This window comes from Cydia pomonella, chromosome 1, assembly GCF_033807575.1.
Source record: "Cydia pomonella isolate Wapato2018A chromosome 1, ilCydPomo1, whole genome shotgun sequence".
Lineage (NCBI taxonomy): Eukaryota > Metazoa > Arthropoda > Insecta > Lepidoptera > Tortricidae > Cydia > Cydia pomonella.
The window spans coordinates 20923322-20949995 of NC_084703.1; the positions used below are offsets into that span (position 1 = coordinate 20923322).

The 26674-nt window shown below is 35.9% G+C and overlaps 2 protein-coding genes across 14 annotated transcripts in view; one reads left to right on the forward strand and one right to left on the reverse strand.

Moving 5' to 3' along the window:
- Positions 1 to 23463, forward strand: part of LOC133517768 (uncharacterized) — a 30694-nt gene extending 7231 nt beyond the window's left edge. Inside the window, exons 2-9 of the mRNA XM_061851183.1 lie at positions 5865 to 6001; positions 8932 to 9182; positions 12297 to 12417; positions 14875 to 14968; positions 18177 to 18270; positions 18829 to 19461; positions 19550 to 19722; positions 22516 to 23463. Coding sequence (XP_061707167.1) covers positions 5868 to 6001; positions 8932 to 9182; positions 12297 to 12417; positions 14875 to 14968; positions 18177 to 18270; positions 18829 to 19461; positions 19550 to 19722; positions 22516 to 22689 — 1674 coding nt within the window. The 5' untranslated portion in view covers positions 5865 to 5867 and the 3' untranslated portion in view covers positions 22690 to 23463. The remainder of the gene's footprint in view (positions 1 to 5864; positions 6002 to 8931; positions 9183 to 12296; positions 12418 to 14874; positions 14969 to 18176; positions 18271 to 18828; positions 19462 to 19549; positions 19723 to 22515) is intronic.
- The window catches only part of LOC133517668 (coiled-coil domain-containing protein AGAP005037), a 173349-nt gene that overhangs the window by 106388 nt on the left and 40287 nt on the right, over positions 1 to 26674 (reverse strand). For all 13 annotated transcript variants that reach the window (XM_061851030.1, XM_061851047.1, XM_061851039.1 and 10 more), the window contains one exon: positions 24010 to 24078. In XM_061851030.1, the coding sequence (XP_061707014.1) occupies positions 24010 to 24078 (69 nt within the window). The remainder of the gene's footprint in view (positions 1 to 24009; positions 24079 to 26674) is intronic.

Here is a 26674-nt window from a genome sequence, read left to right on the forward strand (position 1 = left end):
ATATTTTGACAGATGCTTTCGCGCCCAAAACGCTCTTTGAAAATTGTGTGACGTCACAGTTTACGGTTTGACACATAACTACATACACACGTAGAAGATACGAACTGTCAACTGACATTTGTCATTTATTGTTTATCGCCTAACTGTCAATAGTGTCAATCCGAGAGTTGTGACGTCATCAGAATCTTCAATGACGTTTCGAGTTTGGTCACGTGACGTGTGCCAAAAGATATTTTAAATTCAATATTTACAAAAATATGGTCATTACAGGTCCCCTAAAAGTAGTTTAACATGTTCTTATAATCCAAAATAATTTATTGGGATACAATTCTGCCCTGAGATTTGTAGATGGAAACAACCCTATTGACTCAATGCCTCCGCGGTCTAGAAATTTAATGATTTACGGTATTTTTCTTTTTTTCATTCATACTATTGTTTTTTTTTTATAAGTTAATTCAACAAAACAAGTTCAATGTTAACTGTTAACAAATCTAGGGTTTTGCATGCGTAATCAGATTTGCGTTGAGTTTTTTCACGATTTTCTATTAGTTTCCGTCCACGAATTTGTCCGTATAGAATTCGCTGTAAATGTTTAAGCTTCATATTCAACACAAAATTTTCCACAATGTATTATTTCTCTACAACAAAGGACTATTTTAACATCTGAAGATTATAATATGTTTCTGAAGGTCCAGAATTCAGAGATTTAGGCTGTGTATTGTCACGATCACTTCTTCTTCTTCTTCCTCGCGTTGTCTCGGCATGTTGCCACGGCTCATGGGAGACTGGGGTCCGCTTGACAACTAATCCCAAGATTTAGCGTAGGAACTAGTTTTTACGAAAGCGACCGCCATCTGACCTTCCAACCCAGAGGGTAAAACTAGGCCTTGTGGGGATTAGTCCGGTTTTCTCACGATGTTTTCCTTCACCGAAAAGCGACTAACTAACTAACTAACTGCTTTGGCTCAGCGATCCAAAAAGAATCATGGCCTCCGAAACGAGAGAACGCCACCTGTCCCGATCCAGCGCGGTTTCCTGCCATGAATTGTCACCGAAAAGCGACTTTAAATATCAAATGATATTTCGTACATAAGTTCCGAAAAACTCATTGGTACGAGCCGGGGTTTGAACCCGCAACCTCCGGATTGCAAGTCGCACGCTCTTACAAATAATATCGAGAGAGTAGATTACCGGTGTAATAGAATTCAGCGCAAACATCAATAAAGATGCATTCTTGATTGATGACGCAGAGACCTATAAGGCAGTTTCTCTTGTTCCGCATTAATAGGCATATTTAATCAGTTTGGTATGTGCATTATGCTGTACTATGTGCAACATACCAAAGTTTGTCATTGAATAAATAACAGTACGTGTATAGGGTACTGTGAGAGCCAAGATTGTTAATGTACCAGTAATTGAACTGGAGTCTTACTTTCCAAAATGTGTCCCTACCCACCACCAACCATATAGAAGTTCTTGGGCTGAGTTCAAAATCAAACTTGAACTTCGGGGTCCGGGAACGAGTCCAACCCGCGTAGCCAATATGCATATCGTTCACGCTCCATGGCGAACGAAACGCAACTGTCACAGTCGCACTAGATAGAGAGAGGTATACTACGTTACGCTACGGAGCGTTAACAATTGTAACGTTGGCTACGCGGCAAGGGCTCAACCTGCTGCCAAAATACTTGGTGTCTTATTTGAAGTGAATAATTGTTTTACGCCGAATCAGCTTCTAGGAAGGAGGTGGGACGGTTCTGCTAAATATAAATTAGCAGTTTATACTCGGTAGAGTCTGTGCGGAAAGAGAAGAGTCGTAGGATTAAGGCGTGTCAGTGCTATTTTATGGTTTTTGTTATGCTGACAACACTGTCACGAAATTATAGTACCCGTTATTTCGGCATTTTGCCACGGCTAACCAAAGGGTGTCTGCTCGGTAACCGAATCCTGTGTATTAGCACAGGCACTAGGTTTCACGGAAGTAACTACCATTTCACCTGCTAATCATAGATCTAACCCAAATTTTGTTTTTGTGTTTTGGTACTAAAGTGACAGTTCGATTGACAAAACTAGTTAAGAATCTGCCCTATCCAACTGCCATTTTCGTACAAAACCAGATAGAGTCCAATTTAAAACCTAATCTGCCCAGTCTAATAGTTATTTTAGCACAAAACCGAATGGGTAAAATGGGTATAAATTGAGCAATCGAACCATCAACTTAGTATCTATGATATAAAAACAGGGCAAGAGGTATTTTTGGAATTATCCCGGACCTCTCTGGTTTTCTCACGATAAATATTTTACTTTGTACAAAATACCTATGAATTAATATATTGTAACTAACAGCAACACAATTTCGGTGGACCTTTTGTCATTACAATAAATAGTAGGTCTTTACCAATAATTTGTATTACATTGGCTCACTGTGTATTTTGAGCATAGGACTTGAATCCAAATATATCTAGTATATGAACTTAAAAATAAATAAAAAATTAAATTGATAATCTTTATTTCATTATAATCGAAGTCTTGAATCTAAACATGTCACTGATGATCGAGCTACTTTCAGAACAACCAGATCTTCACTTCACCAATCTTCATCTGAATTGTAGTGTTTGGTTCTGATACGTGGATAAAAACTTCGTGCATATATTATAGGTAGATGGTAAATTCGAGAAACTGTACTATTACTCAATCCTGAAAATAAATTAATCCCTGCCCGCGATACTTACCATCAACAACAATATTCTTGTCGGGCTTGTTTTCCTCTTTTAGTGTGCAGTTGGGTTTTTTGTTTTTTATTTATAACTTTTTAGTTACCCCCAAATATCCTACGACACTCCCTTGATCAAGACGAATCTAACGATACCTCACACATCAAAATCCATCAAGCCGTTTAGGCTACAGGAGGCCACAAAGAAACAGACAAACATACATAATTGCAGTATATAAGAAAATGTAAATTAAGGGAAAACTATAACTTTAGATCAATAATATTGTATCTTTTTATATAATTATTCTGCATTACTTGATATTGTTTCAAAATTAACTGTAACCTTTACTTAATTGATATTGGAAGTTAAAAAAAAAATATCATGAAAATCGGCTGTTTTTAATAAGTTTCGGAAATTCCTACAAAAACGTAAAACCCTACGAAAAAATACAATTGTGTACAATAATTGTAAGTTAGAATCTTTCCTATTATTTCCAATCAAAGCTTTACATCTAAACCCAAGTCATCCAGAAAAAAATAAACTTTTCTATAAGACGATCTTCGTCGCAGAGTGTACTGCTATTATATTGCACACAACTGTACATACATACACTCGAAAAACATTACCCTCTTCCCTTTGGCAGTCGGGTAAAAAGTAGGCAGGTATACCGGAATAAAATGCGTTAATTGTGCTGTTGTGGTCAGCGTGCAAAAATGCATTAATATATGATATTGAAATTGTGATAAAAAATTATTTATGAAAACAACAAAACAGCTGTAAAAAAGATGATTTTGCTAAAAATGTGTAGTACTTATATCGCATATTACCTATTCAGTTTTAAGGTTATTATTATACAATATGGCTAAATCCAATCCGACCCAAGAGCAAACAACATTTCTACGGAGCCACGCTGTTCTGTCGTGTAAGTCTATAAACTACAGAAAGAGGTATTTGTAATATGAGTGTGTACTAGCCTGAATCGAAAAATTATAAATAGGTACATTTGTTTTCATCCAAATTTTTAATATTACGAGTATGTTCAAATGTATCAATGCGATATTTGTGATGTTAAATAAAACTATTCTATGTCTATGTCTAAATAAGACACACCGAAAACGCCGAATAAAAATTAGGCTTACAAATGATTAGTGATCTGTATAATCTATGGTAATGTTTATTGTAGCTATTATTTTTATTAAGTGGGGCAAGTCTTATGAGGAGATACCCACTGTACTGATTTATATACTCCTCGTATATTCGTACTCCAATACATAATAAAAATTGGAAGAGAGAAGGTAGTCGGGTCGGGCAAGACACGTGAGAGTTGCACGAGGAAGCAATATATTTATGTCACACGCGCCCTACAGCTTTCCTTCCACACCTCGAAGTATATCGAGGTGTCTACAACTTGGTTATTATAAAGAACAACAACTATTTACTCATAAATGTATCATAACTTCGTATATTAATAAAAACTATGAAATACCTGTCTAAAAATTGAGGATGTTATTTCCTTTAGTAATTAGTTTACCAAACAATATATGATCCTTGACTGAAAACCTATTGGGCGCTTTTTACAAAACCAACGCAAAAATGTCATAATCAAAAATACATCTTATCCGTAGGAAACTTAATCTACTTCTTTCAGCGTCTTATTTTTTAGATTCGTACAGTTTACTAAACAGAAAAGCAATTTTCTATACTTAGTTTGCAACAAACCATTTTTCACGTCAGCAGCTCGAACAAGGCTAATTTTCTGCATAAAAACAGTGAGCAGATCGCATTTTGCTCACTGAGTAAGACAAAATAACATTCGAGTGACCTTTATATTCGAATGCCATTTCAACGTGCGGGGCCAAATACAAGTTCGAAGTATTTGGATTCTATTGTCGTTGTCCCTTTCACGTCATTAGCAAAAAAAAGAGACAAAAAAAGTGCATACGTAATTCAACGGTATATTGACGGTTAGACCCCCGAAATAAGTCGGATCGCATTGTTCCAAAATACCCTACGAGTCTTCATTCGTAATAGTTAATTAATGAAATAAAAGATTAAATTTAATAAAAACACCATATTTTGTATTTTATCTAGACACGCGGTAGCGTGTCCAGCCAAGTTCAAAGAAAAAGGAACTGGCGACGCTACCGTGTGTAATATTACACGAACCATTTAGAGCTACTTTTGACCCCTTCACAACTTGATTATACCATCAAAACAATGAACTTATACAAATGTACGCAATTGTTACGCAGTAAATTATTCTACTTAACTAATTTTAACGATCCCTACTATAGTTGACAAATACTAGTATCCGTAATTCGGACCGTTCTTACAAAGTTTTTTTTACAAAAAAAATTTGTCGATTGAACTGTCTCGTTTACATGTCAAAGTTTACATGTAAATTATGATAAAATTATCAAAAAAATCGTGTCAGATGTATATTATTATGATTGATTCATTTCAAGAAAAACAAGATGAGTGGGAGGTGATTTTCGATACGAAATATCAGAAATCAGACTTGATAGGTTAGTACGAGTAGGTACGCCGTAGTAATTTTGATATGAATGTAACCATTTCCAAAAATACGAGTGGTTTTGCTACTTTAAAAATCAGCGAAATTAAATTTATAGAGAGTGTATATTGTAAAGTTATGGGGGGTACACACATTTTTTTTTTCTGTCGGAGAGATTATTTCCGAAAATATTAACTTAAAAAAAATGATTATTGGAGACCCGTATTAACTTCGAAAGATATATCCAACGTTACTCAACACTATTGGGTCAAAGCAAAAAGAAATCAATAAAAACATTGTGTATGGGAGGTTTCCTAACAAAAAATATTTATATGATTTAATTTTACCGTTCTGTCGCAATGCATGATTATGTGTCCATGCAAAATTGCGGCTTTCAAGCACTAACGATCACGGAGTAAAGCCTCGGACGGACGGACAGACGGAGGTGGCGAAACTATAATGGTTTTCTAGGTGACGTCACTATAGCAGTTTTCATATTATCCATATTTGCAAATCGGTTTGACAGTTCTAAAAAACAAACTGATTTGACTAGTAGGAGAATACCCTATTGTTTAGTATATGCGTTTGTAATATTTACGGTCTACGGCTACATGTACTGTTTTGTAATCTTGGGACAGATCATGCGGCTTCTATTGCTGTGCGTCCTGGCGGGCGCCGCGTGCGCGCGGGAGGAGGGCTGGCAGCCCATCGTGCCGGAGCCTTCCTTTACCTACACCACTTACGCCAAGTCGCCGGAACGATCTCTGGACACCAGGTAATTCAATATTTGCTTATATAGCTTAATTTTCCCTGGAAGTCACTTCTATACCCGAAGCAACAATACAAGTACTTAATTACTTAGGTATATTCATAATTAAGGGCCGGAATTTTGGGTGCGGCTTTTAACAAGTCTTAGGGAGAGAATACCACTGTTTATCGATAGAATCGATGTATCGAGATTATTTTGATCTGAGTCTTTATGTTAACAGCACCAGTCATATGACGTTTAAGATAAAATTTTACCGACAGCTGTATAATTTGTACCAATTTATGTAATACAATTTGAATGTCATATTCATCCTTTATGTGTTCAATGTAGGTGCAATTTAATGAAAGATACTGCAATTGGTTTTAGTATTATTAACAAATCAAAACTATGTTTTTTTTTTGCTTCAGTCATGGGATGTATGGCGCGATTAATTACAAAACAAAGAAAAATCATGATGAAACATCAAACTTAAACAGCTCTATGGCTCTTGTTTATGGTAAAATGTTACCAGTGTTTAAAAACTAATAATAAATACTTATTTTACTGGATTTGTATATACACCCAATTACTGGTGCCTGTTCTGTTATTGGGGTGTTTTCTTCTAATCTACTAGAAGGAACTATATTAAAAAATACCTCGAACTTTCTGATAAATACGTACTCTTTTCAACGGTCGATGGTGAAAAAGTTCGAAATATCGGAAAGTTTAATCCGTTTCATTTGCTATATCGAAATGAGTATAATTACGAAAACCTTTATATATATATATATATAAGTTGAAGCATAAGTAGGTTTTTGCTGGCAAGTTGACGACCGGTTTGGCCTAGTGGGTAGTGACCCTGCCTACGAAGCTGATGGTCCCGGGTTCAAATCCTGGTAAGGGCATGTATTTGAGTGATAAGCATGGATATTTGTTCCTGAGTCATGGGTGTTTTATATGTAATTAAGTATTTATAAATATTTATATATTATATATATCGTTGTCTAAGTACCCTCAACACAAGCCTTCTTGAGCTTAATACTGTGGGACTTAGTCAATTTGTGTAATAATGTCCTATAATATTAATAAAAAAAAAGTGTTATTTTATATTTATATAAATTAACCGCATTAATAGAGTAATATACTGATAATACCGATATATCGATAAAAAGCGGTGCTCTCTCCCTTCAATGTGTTAGTAGTTGCACGCGAAATTCCGGGCCCTATTCATAATATTATTGTATATGTATTTTATACCAGGTGGGCCCTGTAACACTATAAAATAATTAAAAACAACATTAAAATACATATTGTACTCCTCGAACGAAGAAATAATATTAATAGTATTTTATGCAACAGTTGTATAAGAAGGGTCAAAAAAGGCGAGTGGCGTGAGTTACAATGTGAGCCGGAGCCGAAGGCGTAGGCGAACATTGTAAAGGAATACGCCTAGAGCATTTTTTGACCTACTTATACAACGTTGCATACAATATTTTTCCTACGAGTCAACAAAAATAAATCTTAATTTAGGTAAACAAAGCAAAAGTATATAGCCAAGACGCGCGAGCATACCTTGTTACGCGCCCGGCCCGCCCCGGGCCGCGGCCGGCCGGTCAGCGACACCTTCTCGTAACTCATGAGGCCCTGGTACTTGCTACTTGCTAAATTAAATTTTTGGACAGTTTTTTCTCAATTTTGGCCACCGTAGCCTACGGAGACTAACAAGAAACGCTAAGAGGTCTTCGTAGTCTATGGGTGTTGCTATATTACGGGTGTCACATGCGTGTTTCTGACTTATGAAGTAATTATTTTTACTATGCAACCAAATGAATATTTTGTAAGTTGGCAGCAATGCACTTAGTTTAAAACTGTATTCGTTTTGGTTTTGTTAGGTTGGTAGCCATTAAGCGCAGTAACGTTATGGCGATTAAAAGCACAAGAGCTTTTATAAGGAATAGACAATATAGACTTTTCTTGAAACCTTTTATATATGTTCTTATATTCGTGTTAATGAATGCATAAATGACAGATAACAGTAGAGGAGTAGGAAAAATAATAAATATTCTTTATTGTACACCACATATTGTTTGTTGAACAACTTTTAAAAATTATGAATTCTCTCAATCTTCCAATTTTCTTACAAATTAATTATTTTCTTCAATTTACGTTATCGTAATTGTAATTTACGTTTTTAAGTATACTAAAAAACAAAACACAATATTTTTTAAAGTCCCTGAACAAATGTTGGTTAGTTTGAGGAGTGCAGCCCACAGTTTAATTTATTGCTCTTGTTACAGGGCTCAACCGGTATACCTCCTTAAATAATATAATTACTTACATTACATCGATTCGTTGGCAATGTCATAATCGAGTTTTTAATTATAAACATCTTTGGCGCATAGCACACTACATCCGATTCGCACGTCGGAGCGACGATGTCGCTATAATACGCGCATAGGGTTGTCTTGTTGAAACTTCGTAGCGACGTGCGAATCGTATGCAGCCATGCACCATAATCTACATTGAAAAAAATATTATTTATCGAGCACACATTAAAGTGATTTTCATTACGATTAACTGCTATAAACAATATCAACAAATGTTTGAAAAACAGTAAAATACAAAACACTAACGTTAACTGTTTGAACATTTCTAAGTATTGAAAAAACAATAAAATAACGAACAGTCACTACATTTCAGCTTATCAAAACAGTAAAATTTATTGTATTTTCGGAACAGTGGAATACTGTTTTGTTCGATAGGCTCATATGGAACTGTTTAACGCATTAAACGTTAATGTAAAATCAATTGCTTTAAATGTTGTATTTTTTTCAGTGTAAATATTTGAATCCCGAAATTACCAAAGGGCGTGCAGCTAGATTATCTGAGTACTTAAGTTTTATAAGTATTATTACTAATAAGGCTTATAAAAAGGTAATCTCATATACTTTTTACAGTTCGGCATTAAAAATAATCAATCGTAGGCCGCCAAGCCTTGCGTACCCGAGCAAACTGTCCGGCGCCTACAGCACTGGGCGTCAGGAAGATTCCGACGCCTGCAGCGTCTACAAAGTATCCATGAACCAAGAACTTTTCTACCAGTATGTGGAGTATGAGATGGATCTGCCTGACCTGAAAGAGTTTACTCTGTGCATGTGGGCGAAGTTCCATAATCATTCTGAAGACCATCCATTGTTCTCTTATTCAGGTAAGATAAAAAAAATGTTCTAGATATGTACAAGTATTTAAGAGAATGTTTACAAATAAAAACATGTGACTCGGTCGCTCAGCGAATGAGATGACATCATAGATAAAGATAAAAGATAAAGATAATTTATTTGCATTAAACATTACCAGGTACAAGGTGTTAACTAATATTTTAACTAAATGTATCTTTAATATAAACTAAACAAAACATTAAAGAAATTATGGTTCTAAGTATCAACCTTCTCAATAGATAGATAAATAGTAACCCCAAAATGTACCTATGTTATTGCTAATTAATTTAACCTATGTTAAAAAATTCACTCACACTATAAATGTGTTTATCGTTAAGCCAATCATGTAGTTTCTTTTTAAATAAAATAATATCCATTGTGCGGAATTCGATAGTTATATATTTTTGCAGTCATCTATAGACAAAGAAGCGCTGGGGGCCTAGCGGTAAGAGCGTGCGATTTGCAATCCGAAGGTCGCGGGTTTAAACCCCGGTTCGTACCAATGAGTTTTTCGGAACTTATGTACAAAATATCATTTGATATTTACCAGTCGCTTTTTGGAGAAGGAAAACATCGTGAGGAAATCGGACTAATCGCAACAAGGCCTAGTTTACCCTTTGGGTTGGAAGGTCAAATGGCAGTCGCTTTCGTAAAAATTAGTGCCTACGCCAAATATTGGGAGTAGTTGTCAAGCGGACCCAAGGCTCGCAAGGCAAGCGTGGCAAACTGCCGGGATAACGCGAGGAAGAAGAAGAAGAAGACAGTCATAACTAGACAGCTGTTGTTGTGTTTTGTCAGTCGAGAAAGGGCATCAGGTAGTAGTCTGTCTTGGTCTCGGCAAGAGCGAGGATGATTGTCACACGCTTTTTTTAACAAATATGCATATTTCATATATGTAGAGCGCTGGAAGAGGCAAAATACCGAGATTTTTAAATAGTGGCCTGCAGGATTCGTCAGGCTGTATTCCATGTATTGCTCTTTAACAAACCTTTTTTGTGTGACGAATTTTCGGTGCATCAATGTTATAATCCAATAGTATTAGCCCATAACGTAAGGTTGATTCGACTTAGGCATGGTAACAGGAAATTGCAGTTTTAATATTTGTGATTTTACTGATCTGTTTAAGACAATATACACATTTATTTAATCTATTGGTATCGATTTGTGATTCCCAATCGAGTTTCTCATCAATGAATACTCCTATTAATATAATGATATTGAGATTATAATTGTTAAATTGAATATATTTTGATTTGTCTAGGTTAATTTTTAGATTATTAGAATCAAGACAATTCTGTATTACTTCTATTGTGTTAATAATATATATTTCTTGGTCTTTAACTGAATTACTTTCTTTATTTGATGTCTTCGGCGTATAAGATGCTAAGGTGTTTTGTTATCTCAGTTATGTCGTTTATGTACAACAAAAATAAAATCGGATCGTTATCCAAACGACCTCTGTTTAAGTCCCCACAAACTCGCTATGTCAAAAAAATGCCAGGAGTTATTGGTCGTAAACTCTATAACAAATTACCCCAACATCTCAAAAAAGAACCAAGACTGACAGTGTTTCGTGCTAAAGTGAAAGACCTATTATTAAACAAGACTTTGTATAACATTAATGAATTTAATGAAGTGTAAATGTTACAAATTATGACATGCATGCACTTCAGTTTAAAAATGCCTGACTAGTCGCACTTGTTAGTAGTATAGATATTATGTACATAATGTATATTTTAAATGTACCTATTACCATGTGTGATGAATAAACTATTATCTATCTATCTATCTATCATGGAAAAATTCACTGGGTATTCACTAGGTGGTCTAGGTAACTGAACCCTATACATTGTTACACCTGGAGTTATTAGTACAATTTGACACTGGGTTAATGATTTAACCGGTTAACCCCGGGTTAGTGGGTTAGTGCCAGTGGCCCTAAGCAATCCCGTAAAAGGTTAAAGTTGGCTCGATAGAAAAAATCACGGAAACATGTCTAGTTTTCATCAAGTAATATAAAAACAAAAACAATAAAATTAGATCTTAAAGTAAAAATTACAAACTAAAATTAAAACTAAACTATAAATAGAAAGCTCCAAATCACCGTCTATTGGCAGCGTGCCCAGAAGGCTGGCAGGTAGTATTTGTATTTTGTATTTAAATACAAAATAAACTATTTTTCACATGTCTGTCCCCTAATAAAGGTGGATGCACTGGACGGCAAATCAAAGACAATTCACTTTGTTTAGAGATTTTGAACACAAACTTTGCTTTTGAGGGAAGTCTCCGATACATGTCCGAGTCCTATGTGTTATTTCGTCAGTTATTTATAAACGTAGCTATCCTATATTTATATTTCAATAGCAATGTAAGAAGTAAACCTCAAAATTTTAGAACTATGATATTTGTTTATTTATCACAGTAACCTGACATCCATCTCTTATGCAATAAGAGATGGATGCATCTTTGTAGGAACAAATGGCACTTAATGATCTATCTAATTAAAAATTGCAACGATATGTTTGACGAAACGTACCGATAATGGCAATTGGCTGCCCGCGGAGAGCAACGCCTGCTAGTGCGATTACCTGCACCTACGAGACACGCACGTTTGCGAAACCTCAGCATTCCATGCACGCAAGTATGACCTGGCAGAATACCAGACTAGCCAAGTGAAACGTGTTTAAATACGATCTTTTTTTATTTTAATAATAGCAATATTTCCTCGTTAAATCTGAGAAAAAAATAGTAAATTTTATTTATTTTGTCGCAAGGAATGTTTTTTTACAAAAGAGTCATTACGTAGATACAATTTTACAGTTTTATTGCTAAATAATAAAAAGGCAAATAAAAAATAGACAAGTAGTAAATCGGTCATATTTAAAAATTATATGTTTTAACAAATGCTCCTGTTGACGATAGTAAAAGCTTCTGTACATATACAAATAAACACATAATGATTAAATCACACAGGTTAATAGAAATGGAGTACCACTACCATCTTATGCTAAAACACGTCCAATCATTAATAAGTCTTTATAGCTCTTATGATGAGATGAGTTAGCTTCAGTAATAATGAAGTGTGATGTTTATTTAATTTTTAGTTGGAGATAGCCCTAAAGAGATTTCGGCTTGGATATCGAACACAGTTGAAGCCAGTTACTTCAGCATGGCGGTCCACGGACAGACGTTCTTCAGGCTCAACTATCCTCTCAAACTTAACACGTGAGTCTAATTATACTCACACTTTGCCCAACAGGATGTGAGTAGTTATGATGAATGGTAAGATTAATGCAACAACACTTCACGCTGCTTGATTCGATTACTGTTAACAAATGCAAAGTGAAGCAATTTACAAATTTAATTCAACAATTAAATGTTTCACATAGGATGTTAAACGTTTTCTTATCATGATGTTTTATTTAAAGCTGTCACGTCTTGCATGCGAATAGGTACCAACTTAAATGTAGGTTCAAAGGAACAGTCGGATTAAACCATGCGCTAGATTACAAATGTGCAATATTTTACGTTAGCCAACTTTGTAATTGAGAAGGAGTTAAATCACGTCATGATATCATTACAATGACCATCCACATCAAAAAGTTGACACCAGGTTAGGGAACGCAGGTTCCATCCTTTTACGTTGTCGAGTTACATATATGCAAAACAGTGAATCATAATGTAATATTTTCTTTCTCGTTTTGTTAGGTAAGTTTGCGAAATTTCGTAATACGTCTATATTTGTCACAGATTTCAAGGTAATGCGGTTTTGCAAGTTTGCCTATATACGAGTAGACATATATAAGTGAGGAATTTGCACAAGGTACAGTGAATTAGTTCTATTTAACTTAACACTGCTGTTTTGACGGTGCATTTGACCTTCGGGAATTATTTTATTAGGCTTTTTTAGCGTTAGTATAAGTATGAATTATTTTAGATGATTTTTTCGCACCAAACTCTAAGCTGTTAAACAAAATGCATTGTTTCTCTTGTGCTTGTCACCACGATAAAAATCTAATTTCTCATTGATGAGAAGGATCAGTGAGAATATTGGGAGATAATAAAAAATTGTGCGTGGAGTCCCTCCGCGCAGAAGAAGTGAAATTTCGTAATGTGGAGATGAAAATAATGCTCTAAAATACATATGGTTTATATTAAGAGGTATGGTTTATATTAACCTTGTTGGAAGTCGCATAAGAAGTTTCACTTCAGAAAATATTTTAAATTAAGATTTATAAAATAGATTTAATAATACATATATTTAAATATATATATTATAAAATTCCTAAATAATAACAAATATAAGAAGAAAAAATACAAAAAGTCAGACCCCACCGAGATTTGAACTCGGATCGCTGGATTCAGAGTCTAGAGTGCTAACCATTACACCATGGAACCGGCTGAGCTTATCGACGGATTTACTCATCACAACCTCTTACTACTTTACTATAGCGTTAAACGTTTAACGCAACCTTGTTGGAAGTCGCTTAAGAAGTTTCACTTCAAAAAGCTGTTACATAAACTTAGGCCATGTGTGGAGAACTCTAAAATTGACTTTTAAACGGGCTTGATCCTTCTCAGTCTTCTCACTTATGAGAAATAAGTTAGCTACCGTGGTGCACAAAAGAAACTGTCTTTGTTTAACAGCTTAGGGCTTGGTGCGAAAAAATCATCTGAGATCATTCATACAATGAAACAACATCGCATATCCTCCTTTTTACACACTTTTATTTAGCTTCACCGCGTATCTTCTTTGTATATATACAGGGTGATTTCGAGGTCGTGATCCAAAACCACTTTTTCTGACTCTGTAAATGATCCACATTATCATATGATAGTATTTAATTAAAAGGAAATTAGTTTAATTTGTAGTTTAAGTAAAAATAATCTTATACCAAATAAGTAATCAATGGTCACCCTATGACTTTTAACATACGCTGTATGGAAAGTGACAAGACGTCACATTGAGTAGGGTGATCAAATTGTATGCAAAAATGTTTTTTTTTTCTACTTGTTATTTGAAACATAATCATAATTATTGGTGATAATAAATAATTAGCAACATCAGTAGGCTCATCTTTGAATTCTGTATGATGTGTTGTTCTCTTGCTCCACGACCCCGAAATCATCCTGTATATGTGCTTCAAATCTTGTAACTTAAATTTGAACCACTTCCTGGTGTCTGTTTGAGCTGAAATTCAGTATACTTATGTATTTCCGATGACAATGCAATAGTATACTAAAATGGAACTGATCTGATGATGCAGTCGGAAGGTAGCCAAAGAACTCTACGATGGGAAAACTTAAACACATTGAGTTTAGGCTCATTTGAAAGGTCTCGAGAAGTAATTGATAGACTTACAAAAAAGAGAAAGTGCATTCGGCAATAAAAGTGTGTATCAAAAATATTTTTGACGGTTACTTATTAAATTAAATATTTGGTCCTGAATATATCTTCAAAGACAGTCAATCGTGTCATGAGAATCTCTCTCTATAAAACAAATCTCCTAATATAACGTTAATACAGTTGACAAACATTTCAATCCGGGTTTTAAGCGGTCAATCGCAATTTGTCAATCAGCTAAAATTGTCACTCACGCTTAATCGTTTTTTATCGAGATGTGTATTTTAAAACTGCTGTTAGAATAAAAGATTTTTATATGTTTGTCATTTTTATTAAAGGTGGTATCATTCTTGTCAATCTTGGAATGGAAAAACTGGAGAATGGCAAATTTGGGTGAATGCAGAGCGAGTGGGCAGAGGATTCCACAACAGGGTACGTCATATAATATAATTTAAAGTTATTGCTATTGTATAACTATATAATAAAAAGGACGGATATGCGAGGATTGACCCCGTCCAATTTGTTTGAGACTTGTCACACGGTACGCATTCTATAGTTCCTCAGAAATATGGACATACAGGTAAATAGAGAAGGATGAAGATAATAAGTCTAATGTTTAAATGAACCGGACACCTTTATATAAATATATAATTCTATAATAAATTAATAGATGTCTTGATGTGTGCGTGGCCTTATTTTACGATGCGATACATATATCCTACTTTGATGCCGTTACTAATGCCCGGTTCACATCTATTCCAGTACTCCAGCAGTGAACCGGCACGGGAATAACTATATGAGTATATTAGATTGCCGGTTTACATTTAGCATTCTAGTGCTGGATTCTATCACTGGACTGGAATGGTAATGGAATAGATGTGAACCGGGCATAAGTATACTCCATTCCAGATAGGATTAAACAGACGGAAAAACAGTTTTTTATAGAGCAATTTTCGTCACACGTCAATCAATAAGCAATACCTATCAATAAGTATAACATCTCTGAATTATACGCTCCAAACATAGCTCGAAGATGAAAATACTTTCACCCAAAGATAAGATAAAGATAGTTTATTCAAGTTGGCATAGGTTTATAATGGCATGCGCTTATGTACGATGAACGATGAACGACAAAGCTACACCGGCCAAGTTACTAGTAGTAAACGATCAGACAGCAACTTTGCTGAACATTTTTTTTCGGAGTTTGGCTTTAACTTTAGCCCAAAATTGTTTGATTGGCCTGAGATTTGAGCAGTTTAGTAGGTATTATAGTTTTAGGTACAACTGCAGAGAAAAGATACCCCCCCCCCCCTATCTGCCGTCATTTTCAATGTTGTAAAAAAGTGGACTTGATATTAGACCACACACACTGATTGCTTACCACACCATAATTTTTTTGCCGAATTCTTCACTGAAGAAAGGTTTTTGTTTTTGAGAGTCACTGGCACCTAATCGATATTTTCTTGTATAATACTGTGTCCTTGTAGCATTTTTCTGATTCAAATCTCACATGTCTCGTCGTCCCATTATTATACAGGCATTTTTACCCGTATTTATGAAATCTGAGTCATAAAATATTCAAACCCTTAATTTTACTGAATATCGCTGTTTTTTTTTTGCTTTCGTTCGGCTGTATTTCCTTTTTGTACGTCTTTGAATTATTTTTCTTCTTGGTACGTTAAACTATACTACCAGATAAACCTATTTTTAGCCACATCCCAAACTTTTTGTCCAAGTTCGGATTTGAAGGCCTAATTTCTTTTTTGTTATTTTTATATAGAAACAAACAGTCTTATACAAAAAGAGTAGATAGATGTACTTATAATGTTTTAATTTTAGACCTATAGTTTACTAAATTCAGACGACAGTGTTGACAGAGAGACACTGTATAAGATTTTGCGATACTTCAAAGTGCCAGAAAAATTGGTGAAAATGATTATTGTCGCTACCAAAGTCAGCATGATGAGGGTAAGAGCTTGCGGAGAACTGACGGCTGAATTTGAAATTGTCACAGGCCTGAAACAGGGAGACGCCCTTTCGCCAATGCTATTCAACTTGGCACTCGAATACGTCGTCCGAAAATTACTTATGCATGATGGGGGTATAGGGTTGAACGGCAGGCATAAGATCATTGGGTATGCTGATGACCTGGGGCTATTGGCGCAAAACAAAAGGGACCTGGAGGCCATGGCTAGAATTGTGGAGCAGGAAGGGGAGAAGATAGGTCTCAGAATCAACCACCAGAAAACAGAATATATCCAAATGAAAAGGTACAAGAACACCAGAGCTGATAGAGAAGACCTAGTAGTGGGAGCAACCACCTACAAAGGTGTGGATCATTTTAGGTATCTTGGTTGCACAGTAACTGATACCAACCGAAGGGAGGAAGAGATAGATCTACGAATCCAAAACGCTTTAAGATGCTCGGCAGCGCTCCATCGAGTTTTAGTGTCAAAGCTGATCAGTAGACCAACCAAGATTCGTGCCTACAAGACTGTAATTAGGCCAATTTTGATGTATGGGTGTGAAGCTTGGACTCTGACTCAGAAAGAAGAGAGCAAGCTCTTAGTGGCGGAAAGGAAAATCTGGCGGAAGATTCTGGGACCTATCAGAGATGAAGATGGAACTTGGAGGCGTTGAAAGAATAGGGAGCTGGAGGAGCTGGTTGCGATGCCCAATATAATTGGCGAAATCAAAGCCACACGACTCCACTGGCTCGGTCACCTAGAGAGGATGGGAGAGGATCGTGCCGTGAGAAGAGCGTATGTGGGGCACCCGGGTGGAAAACGTCCGTCTGGGCGTCCCAGATACCGCTGGAGCGACGAAGTCCTAAAAGACCTGTTCGCCCTCGGAATACCCAACTGGCGTGAAGTGGCGCAGGATAGGGCAGAGTGGCGCTCTCTTGTGTCAGAGGCCAAGATCCTGTTTGGGTCACTGAGCCAGTGAAGAGAGAGAGAAGAGAGTTTCCTACATTTGTTATAGAATTTTACAATGAAAAACAGTGAGTAACTAATTAATGAATTACATTAAGATCAACAAGTGATACGTAAGTGATGTTTATCCATACATAATAGCAATCTATGCATATATCTCAAATAAGTGAGTTTTGAAAAGTTTTCTATCGGTGCATTTGTTCGCAAACTACGCAAAAACTACTACAAAAATCAATCTGCAATTTAACGAAATTTCATATAAGTTGTTGATTAGTGTGTGAGCCGGAGCAACATTTAAATAGGTTGTTTTTTTTTTATAATAATTTTCATAATAAAGGTTCTTAAGTAAATTCAGAAAAAGAGTTGTTACGTTTATGCAATAATTTTATTTGATTAACTTTTAGGAAAAAATATGATCGTGTAGAAAAACAATATTAATATTACAACTTCATAAAAAAGGCTTGGAATCGCAGGTTGTGTTAAGTATACTCCACTTAACACAACATGTTGCGGAAATTGGGTCTTGGCTACTGGTAAGCCGTATTATACTGCACGTATTATAAGGTTCACGAATGGTCAATTAACAGTGTTGGCGATATAAAATTATTTTCCGCTAGCGCAATGATTAATCGAAAAAGTGAAGTTAGGTTAAGCTGATATACATCGAAATAAACTAACATTGTCTAACTAAAACTAATAAATTTCAGTTGGTGGGTCACATAATAAAAGGAGGCGGCATAGCTGTCACTGGTCAAGAACAGAGTCTGTTATATAGCAAAGATGGTCTCGAGCCCACTATAAGTAAGTATCTTGAGCACCGATTTACCGCAAAACATACGGTTTGGATGAGTACTGTGCGGTTGATAATTGGCATAGCACAGTCAGCAGCAAAAGTAAGTAAGGTATTCCAAAATCCGGTGAGGTAAACCAAATGATCTGAAAACAAATAGGGGAGTGTGAAAATAATTTTTGGGAGGATTAACTGTTACTTGCTGTTAATATGTTTCGCCAACCAGATGGCAATAGTAGCACAGCTTGTTATATGATTTTTTATAGTACACACAGGTGTAGAATATTTTATACATTAATTTAAATGCCTGATATTAATAAAAAGTTTTTTTAATGAAATTTAATTCAGACTTTTAATACCTGCCCCACTACGTCCGCCACCCTTCTGCTGCTGACTGTACTTGAAATTAAAAATACATCGCACAAATATAAATTAAGCTGTAATAAGAATATGTACGATATTTATGGCAGACAATGGAAAAATATTATTATTTATAGTTATTCTGTAATAGCTGACATTGTAGCATTTAATGACATGTATGTATCAAACCACCTTTTAAATAATTTTAGAGCAATCTGGACTTATGGGAGAAGTAACTATGCTCCAACTGTATCATGTTGCCTTGACGGCGGGTAAAGCCCACAAAGATCACAAGCATCACCACGCTCATCACTTCAAGCATGATGGTACCCCGTTGGAGGCTTCCACGGAAGCGGCCACGGAGCCGCCGCCGCTAGAAGCTACTCCGCTGGGCAACGGGAACTTCCTCATCGGTGGGCAGCTGCAACGCGCTCCCGACCTCAACCTTGCCGGCCCTCAGCCACAGCAGCAGATGATTCCCGTTCAGCTGCCCAACGGTTTGCAACTTCAGCAGGGATATATCAATGGGCAACTGAGCAACAGAATTGTCTCTGAACAGCTTCTTAACAGTGTTCACCAAATTCCACCACCACAGCCTTCACCTCAAATTTCTTTAATAGATGTACCAGTGTCTTCATCTATTGGCCACAGCCAGAGATTTTCACTAAGGCAGCCTTTGGGTCCGTCGAAGTCATCAACAGTGATGTTATCTGGCTCGTTGCTTAACCCAGCAAATGTGCAATATATTGATGAGACATCGTCGCATAGTTTGTACAAACGAGATTCTAAGAAACGTGACAAAAGAGATAATCCAGAGAAAGAATTGGAGCAACCCGCTACAGGTAAAATATTTTATTCTCTTAATGAACGTGTGTCTTATTTTTCAAACATCCGTTTGAAAAATGCGTAACGAATTTGAAAATATTACAGGGAAAAAAGATAAACGTGGGCTGGTCGCATTGTCAGACGGGTCTATCGTAGATGATGCGCTGCTTAGTCCGAACATAGCCGATGACGATGATGCTACATTCCAGCAGTCGTTGCTGAGCGGACTTGCTGGCGTCGTTGGGAACCTCCCAGTTCAAAATGTCCAAAAGGAGACGGTTAGTGTTCAAAATGTCTTGTAACTAATTCAAAAGCTAAGAAGTTCCACCCGGAATAAATTTAAGACGTAAGTGGACGGCCGATTCTCCATACAAACGTAGTCCTCATTTTCCTCTCTGGATATTGACATTTTGGAAAATATTTTTACATCATTTAGATGTATATTAACCATAGCTATGCCTCTACGTTTGACTTTTTCTGATTTTTGTATTAATATTAAAAATTAGTAGTGAAAAACCGTTTTCATGCTTCTAACTCCTATACTGAAAATTCGAAAAAAATCAAACGTAGCGACATAGCTGTGGTTAATACACAACAAATTGTGTCAAAACATTTTCAACAATGTTGTCACTCTGGATACAGAGAGGAAAATTAGGACTACGTTTGTATGAAAAGGTAATTTCGCGTAGGTCCTCCACTTCCGTTTTAAGGCCGGAGTATTTAATAAATATTATGAGACAATCTTACAAAAATCAACCTAGTTATCCGATAAGCTAAATAAGACTTGTGTGGTGGGTACTAGGATATGGTTCCCCTTGTTTTGGCATAATTTTACTTTTGAGATTTTTCATGGCATAATCAATGTTATCCAGTATAGCATATTTTGTGTATGCAGATTTTTGTTGGCCGAGTATGGTTTGTGCATAAAGTGGATGCTCCGAATAGTTTTTAGGCACAAATTATGCAGTTCTAACCCAACCTTACTAAAATTCTAACCTAACTAGGTACAATACTTTATAAAAAGATAGTATTTATTGACAATAACAAAATACATAATGGATATATACAGATGATTACTATAAAACTTACTTACTTATACTTTATTGGCAGCCGGATTTTTTTTATTTTTATTATTAACATAAAATCATACATCTCAAACAGGTACGGAGTCCCACAAAACAGTTTACACGGTTTGACTGTGGGATCGTGCAGTCTCTACTCTCTTATATTTATATTTATATCTATATTACAATGAGATTCGTTTCTATATCTATATGCTTAATAATTATTTTATGCAGTTTACAAGGTAACTACGCAGCTTTTTACCAAACTTAACTTTGTTGGCTTCCTGTCTGATGTCAGAGGGCAGGCAGTTAAATATATAGGGTAGGCGTTTATGGAGGCATCTATCGCCGTAATAATTAGAGACCCTCGGTACGACAAACTTGCCCGCAGACACCGACCTGGTTCCGCAAACTTTGTTGGATGTTTACTTTACTGGCATTTGTCTCAAAAGTGATTATGCTAAGCTAGAAATGTATGCGTAATAAAGTTCGGATTATGAAATATGTACCAAATAAAATTATGCGAATTAAGTTTATTCATAAAGTAAATCGGTGTGAACAATAGTATGCCAGGAAACTTAATTTCGGACAAAGTAATATTCGTATTTATTTTAATATAACATATAAGGTTTCTGCTACATTAACATTAATCGAAAACGGATTATGCAAAATCTGTTATGCGAAAAGCATTTCGGACAAATAAAGGTATGCGAAACAGAGCGAACCCCTAGGATATACTATTACATCATAGTCTTGTCCTGGTCAGTTTTGGCCACGGCAACTGACTTTGTATTGTACTGGCTAGTGAGAGCGACGTTCGCGAGCCGGTGTTGGCCGGCGTAGTTAATGTTTGCTGCAGCGAATGTACGGCCACACTCAGTGCAGGTCAGCGTCCCTCCGATGAAATTATAGTTTAACTCGCCTCTACTCTTCGAAGGCTTGCACTTTTGAACTCACAGTACGAGTATGAAGTCGATCTTGTGCTTATAAATGTAATAAATTCATAGAAATCATCCATACCTTTGAAACAAAAATTTGTGATAATCACACAGTTAATTGTCTTTACTAAAGCGAGAGAACATTATTGAATGACTTTATTATTTTTGAAATCACCCATTTTAGAATAATGATTTAAACTTTTGTCTGATTTGATCTTAACTTTTGTACTTAATTTATCCCATAACATTACTAGAATTATCAGGGTTTCATCTAGACGGTGGCAAAAATATACCTAGCGATACATTAGACCAAAGGTCTGTTACTGAATAAGTTCAAGTACTGGACGTTCAGATTTGCCAAAGAGATTTTGAAATACAGGTGGATTGTCAAAGAAAACTTTGTAGAGGAACAGAAACTCCTTACGCAGAATTGTTGCAAAAGTGTCCAGCTGTCAGCTATAAATAATAGTTCCAAATTTCTCCAGAGTAGCACTAGAGTAGCTAAGAACCTAGGTGTTATTGACGGAGTGCAGTGCCCTGTCTATGATAAGATTTTTTTCTCAAGTATTCTAGGTATTGTAGCGCCACCTATTTATAGTTTTTTGTCCGACACTTTTTGGTATATGGAGAGTTTGTTTCTTGCAGCAAATTTACTGCCATCTTTTGACACATGATTAAAACATTTAGTACTCCATTTGACCTTTTTTTTAATGATATATATGTGTCAAGTCAAATTTGTTCAATATCAAAAAGTGGCGCCATCTAATAGATCAAGGCCAAAGGTATGGCGACATCATTTCGAGCGATGGCGCCAAAACCTTTAGGTTGTGCCTGGTAAGATGGCACCACTTTTTGATATTTAACAAATTTAGCACATATTAGTGAAAGAATAAGGATCAAAGTCAAAAGGCGTTCTAAAATTTTTAATCATGTGTCGAAAGATGGCAGTAAATTTACGTGGCTACAAAGTTTTCTTTGACAATACACCTCTATTTCAAATTTACTTTGGATTTACGTACAGCAAATTGTCACTACATTCCAAACCATTTATTATAATAATTGTTTGTAGGTGGATGAGCGAGAACCCGCGGAAGCCGAGGTGAAGGCGGTGATGCAGGTGTGCAGCGGCTGCGCGGCCGAGCCCTTCAAGAAAGCCCTAGTACTCTCATGGAGGTCTACGCCCAAGAAACTACACAGCGGTGCGCACTATTACAAAGGTCTACCTATATGTAGAGCCTTTTAAACACATTTACATGATCCTGACGAAGTAACAACAATCAGTACATATTAACCTAATACTGCATTAACCGCCTGACTGTACGAACCGCCATATGAATATAATTATAAAATAAAAATGGGGCAACCGACTTCCATCAATCCTATCTGCACAGTGCTTTTCCAGAGCAACGTGGGAGAAAAAAACAAATGGCTATACAAATGTTTACAATGCTTGAGTTCCTTGTCAATTCCTCATAGGTCCCATCACAAGATGAAGCTATTTAGTAAATTAAAGCTCAGAAATAGGTAAATAAAAAAATATCTAAGGCAGTTATTAGCATAATAAATATTTATCACAAATATCAAGCTGAAATACGTCATTAACACAAAATATGCTGTTTTTAATACTATAGAGTAACTCTGTTGACGACTGCTAAAATAGCTACAAATAAATATTCGATTTCATTAGAAGCAGTAACACTATCGCAATTATCTACCCAATAGTTAAAGGATTTCTACTAAAAATGTACCTATTGCTACGTGTTCACACAAAATCACGTAGCACAAAAACCTCTTTTTATTTTTTTATTACCTCAACGCCCCAACACGTATAAAGCCTACAATATTAGGTACATCAGATGTTACTTCAGTCAACGAAAACTTGCCATTAGCAAGTCATTTAATTTAATTTATTTTAGTAATAAGCGTTTAGAAATAAGACAAGTACTTATATGTAATTAGTCTAAAACGTGTACTTACCTTGTTACTTATTATTTTACAGTAAATAATAAAATGAAAATGTACTTTTTATTACACCCCGTAATTTACTATAAATAAATATTATAGGACATTATTACACAAATTGACTAAGTCCCACAGTAAGCTCAATAAGGCTTGTGTGAGGGTACTTAGACAACGATATATATAATATATAAATATTTATAAATGCTTAAATACATAGAAAACACCTATGACTCAGGAACAAATATCCATGCTCATCACACGAATAAATGCCCTTACCAGGATTTGAACCCGGGACCATCGGCATCATAGGCAGGGTCACTACCCACTAGGCCAGACTGGTCGTCAAACCAGACCAGAGTAGGCCAGACTATACGCGAAACCTTGACTGGAGTGGGGTATTTGGAGTCAGTTAAGTTTTTGGTATACTTAGACTCATCACGATATTAAGTATTATTTACAAAGGTACCAACTTAGTTTTAGGGTACATGACTAAGCATACTTAGGATGAAAGAAAAATAAAATCTGTTCTCGAGGGAAGGCTAGCACTAGTAACTTAAAAAAAATAGACATTATGAGCAAAATATGTAACTGGTCTACTTACCTTAGTCTTGTGCACGTGTTGGTGGTGGTACTCCGAGTCTATCTCAGGCTCGCTGAAGTAACTTTGGTCCTAAAGACAACAATAACATTAGAATCAGGTAAACACAATGATAACACGATTAAGATGATAACTGCTTGTGCAAGTTTCATACAACTTTCTTGACAAATGTTCTCCTATTATACCTATAGGTTAATCTTTTTGGTGTATTCCTTTTGGCTTCCGCCTTATAAATATGAAATTGATGTGAATAAAATTTAAAAAAAGAAACCAAAAATTATTTATTAAAACAATTTACTAACATATTTTATGACAAAAATAGATCCACTGCGTGATTACTAAAATTTGAATAACTACTACATGTTTCGTTACTACAAGGACTATTGTATAACCCTTCAAGTGGCGGCCCCCAACTCACGGGTCGATGCGAAAACCAGTAAACTGTCGGCCACCAGAGAGTGGTTAGTGAGGTGTTGCCATATTTAGTGGCAAAATTGAACGCTTTGAAGTATATCTACGCTCTTTTTAGTGCCCAAAAGTTGGTAGCAAGTTAGACAAGGATAAAATATAGGAAGAAAAACAATAACGCTTGATGTGTAATTTGTTGTTAGGACCGTTCATTCGGGAGCGACCGCCCAGTCCGAGTTCTGTCTTGATTTTAAAGAGGTTGTTTTGTAAATATAATTTCATGGTAGGTCCGGTAGGTTAGGTAAGTTTAAGCCTTACTTAGAAAATGAAAAAGCAATTATACTAAACACCTATACCTATATAATGGAACAGGCACCAGTAATGGGATGGTATAGGCAAATCCTGTAAAATAAGTATCTATCATCAGTTTTTAAAGACAGGCAACATTATACCATTAACAAGAGACATAGAGCTCGGGGGGAATTGTAATTGTCGAGCGCTCGAATTTGTCACTCGAAAATTTATAGAAAACGGTGAAATGATATTTTTGAAGTAGCAGCGATAGAAATTGAGAATCCAGTGGAATTTACCACTCGTTTTCAATTATATTAGTAAGATTAAAATGCCTAGTAGTGGAGATATTATTAATGGGAGAACACGAAATCGAGCGATTGAAATTCAAAAATCGGCCCACTGCTGCTTAATGTTGATGTTTCATTGATTTTTCTTTGTTCTAAAATTAATGGCGCCATACATCCCTTGACTGGAGCAAAAAAACATAGTTTTTTTTTTATAATATTGAAACACATAAAGAACGAATATAGCATTCAAATTTTAATGCACACAGTGCTAGAAATTTTACAGGTGCCGAGAAAATATCAAAATATTCCAAATTTCCTCTTAAGTGTCCCATGACTGGTGCCGTTAACATACCTCCCCTCCAATCATAACTTTGTTTTATAACTGGAAAACTGTCACTGCCACTGGGTTTGATTAGGTGTGGCGAAATGCATAAACATTACAATGATTTAATTATTCTATTCGAATAGCGTATTTAATGCAGATTCTAGCGATATATGCTTCATTATATACTTTTATACATAGCAAAGCTTAAATAGTTGAACTTGTCATATTTTCTGAATCTGCGCTGACCTCTCAATGGGGGTAACTTGACTACTTTTCACGTTTTCGCTGCCGCCACTTGAACGGATAAGTAATAAAAAATAATGAATGGTGACGGTAGCGAAACGGCCAAGCCCCCATATTTGACTAAAGTGTAGAGTTTGTGAAGTTAGGGCTTGTAAAGTTAAAAGCTTGGCTCTACAAGAGATATTATAATTTTTTGACAGTGCAAGCCTTAACAACATTTTAGAACATGTTTTTGGTGGGTTTAAATTTATAACGAAAAATTACTACGTTTGACACTGAAATATTTAGATTTAAACGAACCTAATATTTTGAGTATTTGCGGAAATATCAACACATATAACAGTTTTGAATGATTCACAGTGATTACCTTTTGCATTGTTTTGAGCTACCGATATTTCGACGCAGTTACATGCATGTTGTTCACGGGTACTCTCATTCGTGCGCGTCGGGCACGTTCGCTTTCAACCACCACGGGTCGCGTCCACACTTGTTGGTCTATCCAAGGACAACTACACTCACAGTGTCACTAGGCGTGTTTGATTCGGATATCATTGGTTTTTTACACAAACAAATCACAGGATTCCACACATTTAACCGTTTAGAGGGTAGACCCGCTATCTTCAGTAACCAGTGAACAAGATGCATGTAACTGCGTCAAAATATCAGGAGCTCGAAAACGATTTGACGACCGGTTTGGCCTAGTGGGTAGTGATGCTGCCTATGAAGCCGAGGGTCCTGGGTTTGAATCCGGGATAGGACATTTATTTGTGTGATGAACACATATTTATTTTCGAGTCATGGGTGTTTTCTATGTATATAAGTTGGTATTTATTTTATACGTATATTGTATACCGTCGCTTAGTACCCATAGTACAGTCAGCGTCAAATGCTTTGTAGCAACCAAAGTAGCCAAATAGTATGGTATATATATTTAGTATGGTGTACCGAACTATTTGGCCACTTTGACTGCTACGAAGTATTTGACGCTGACTGTACAAGCTTTGCTTAGTTTGGGGCTGGGTCGATCTTTGTAAGATTGTCCCCAAATATGGATGTTTTTAAAAAAATACGAAAGATAATCACGGTCCGTACCCTGATCGAGTTAAAACAT